Here is a 1,653-nt window from a genome sequence, read left to right as displayed (position 1 = left end):
TTTTATATATATTATATCTTGAATTTACAATATATCAAATTTAGTCATGAATTTTACAGGGAGGAAAAGGTAATCAATGTGGTTGACAATAAAATAAAAGAAGGGATATAAGAATTTTGTAGGAAAAGTGGCAGCGTCTTTATGTATGGACAGTATAGTCCTAGCAATCTTAACTGTAAAAACATGAAAGGCGGCAACCAGAATTTCCCTGTCCACAGGAAAAGGTCATACCCACTGGCAATAGAAACCATTTTTCCCTAAATATAAGAAGTTTAAGAAACTATATTAACTGTCTTTTGTCATTTGTTCGTTCACCTCTTTGAAAATCCATTGTCATTTCTCCTATTCAGTTCCTTCAATCCTCCAGCTCCAAAGGCTCGCCCATTCTTTCCCCGAGTTGAGAAAATCATGGGCGGATGTGCGAGCAAACCCAGGGACTCTGATGATATGCGTCCAGGGCCCCTTCCAGCTGATACAAACCCCAAGAAGGCTGAAACTGAGACGGCTGATCGTGAGAGCAAGGAAGAAGGAATCAAACAGGAGAGAAATAGTGCAGGTGAAAAAGTAGAGAATGAACCACCCTTGGTTGATCTCTCTGAGGAAAAACAGGAGGATGAAAACGTTTCCTCTGAGCCGGAGACTGCTGTTCCTGCTGATTCCACTGTTGTGAGTGCCCCAACAAAAACCGAGGGCATGGTTGAAACCACTGCTGATCCATCTCAGAAAAAGAAGGTTGAGGATGCTGCTAAAGTTGAAACCATTGCTGATACATCTCAGGACAAGGTTGTGGATACTGGAAAGTTTGAAACCACTGTTGCCACCAAGGAACCTGATCGCAAACAATCAGATTCAGCTCCTGTTCCAGCTCCAGCTCCAGCTCCAGCTCCTGCTCCTGCTCCTATTCCAGCCAAAGAGGAAGACAAAAGCAATGCACCTCTTGTTACCCCGGCTCCAGCCCCTCATCCTGCCAAAGTGGAAGACAAAAGCAATTCACCTCTTGTTACTCTGTGATCGATGCAAGCTCAACCAAGCTAAACTGTTTTCGACAGAAAACTAGAAATCCATTATTCATTTTCTGCTAATTAAAAAGTTGCAATGCCAATGAGTTTTATTGATTCTTTATATCTTGTAGTGTTGGGACAAATTGTGAAAGGATTTCGAGGCATTTCCTTTAACAATTTTTTAAATTAAATAACATAATTTATGTTGGTATTAAATCATAGCTCTATTACTGCCCAGAGAACTCAATCCCCTTCATGGATTAAATAATGAATCAAAGCCAAAGCGTTGGAAATTATATATATCATCGCTCTATATATATATCCAATCTATGTGTGAATTTAAAATTAATATATATTGACTATTCTTTTAAACTGAAACATCTAACCGAGCTTATATATATCATCGCTCTATTTAGATCTTTAATTATTTTTTGGGGCATTTGTTTTGGAACAATCACAATGGAACTAAGTGAAATTAGCCCCTTATTTGGTTTGGTACAATTAGAGGGAAGGGGGAAAAGAATTGGGATTTTTTCAAAAATTTCTTTTAGATGTATAATTATACAAATTTATTTATAATTATAATTTTTTTTATATTATTACTATTAGCATATATTTATTCTTACAATTTTTATTTAATTTTCACCATTAT

The 1,653-nt window shown here is 36.9% G+C and overlaps 1 protein-coding gene across 1 annotated transcript; it reads left to right on the top strand.

The window, feature by feature from the left end:
• Positions 1–408: 408 nt before the first annotated feature.
• On the top strand, positions 409–1,011 carry LOC110663384 (uncharacterized). The gene has a single exon (XM_021822664.2). It carries the CDS (start codon positions 409–411, stop codon positions 1,009–1,011), a length of 603 nt encoding a protein of 200 aa, XP_021678356.2.
• The last annotated feature ends 642 nt before the right edge of the window (positions 1,012–1,653 follow it).

Source organism: Hevea brasiliensis, chromosome 2, assembly GCF_030052815.1.
Source record: "Hevea brasiliensis isolate MT/VB/25A 57/8 chromosome 2, ASM3005281v1, whole genome shotgun sequence".
In the NCBI taxonomy this organism is placed as follows: Eukaryota; Viridiplantae; Streptophyta; class Magnoliopsida; order Malpighiales; family Euphorbiaceae; genus Hevea; species Hevea brasiliensis.
The sequence above is the reverse complement of the archived record's forward strand: the minus strand, read 5'-3'. Positions and strand labels throughout refer to the sequence as shown.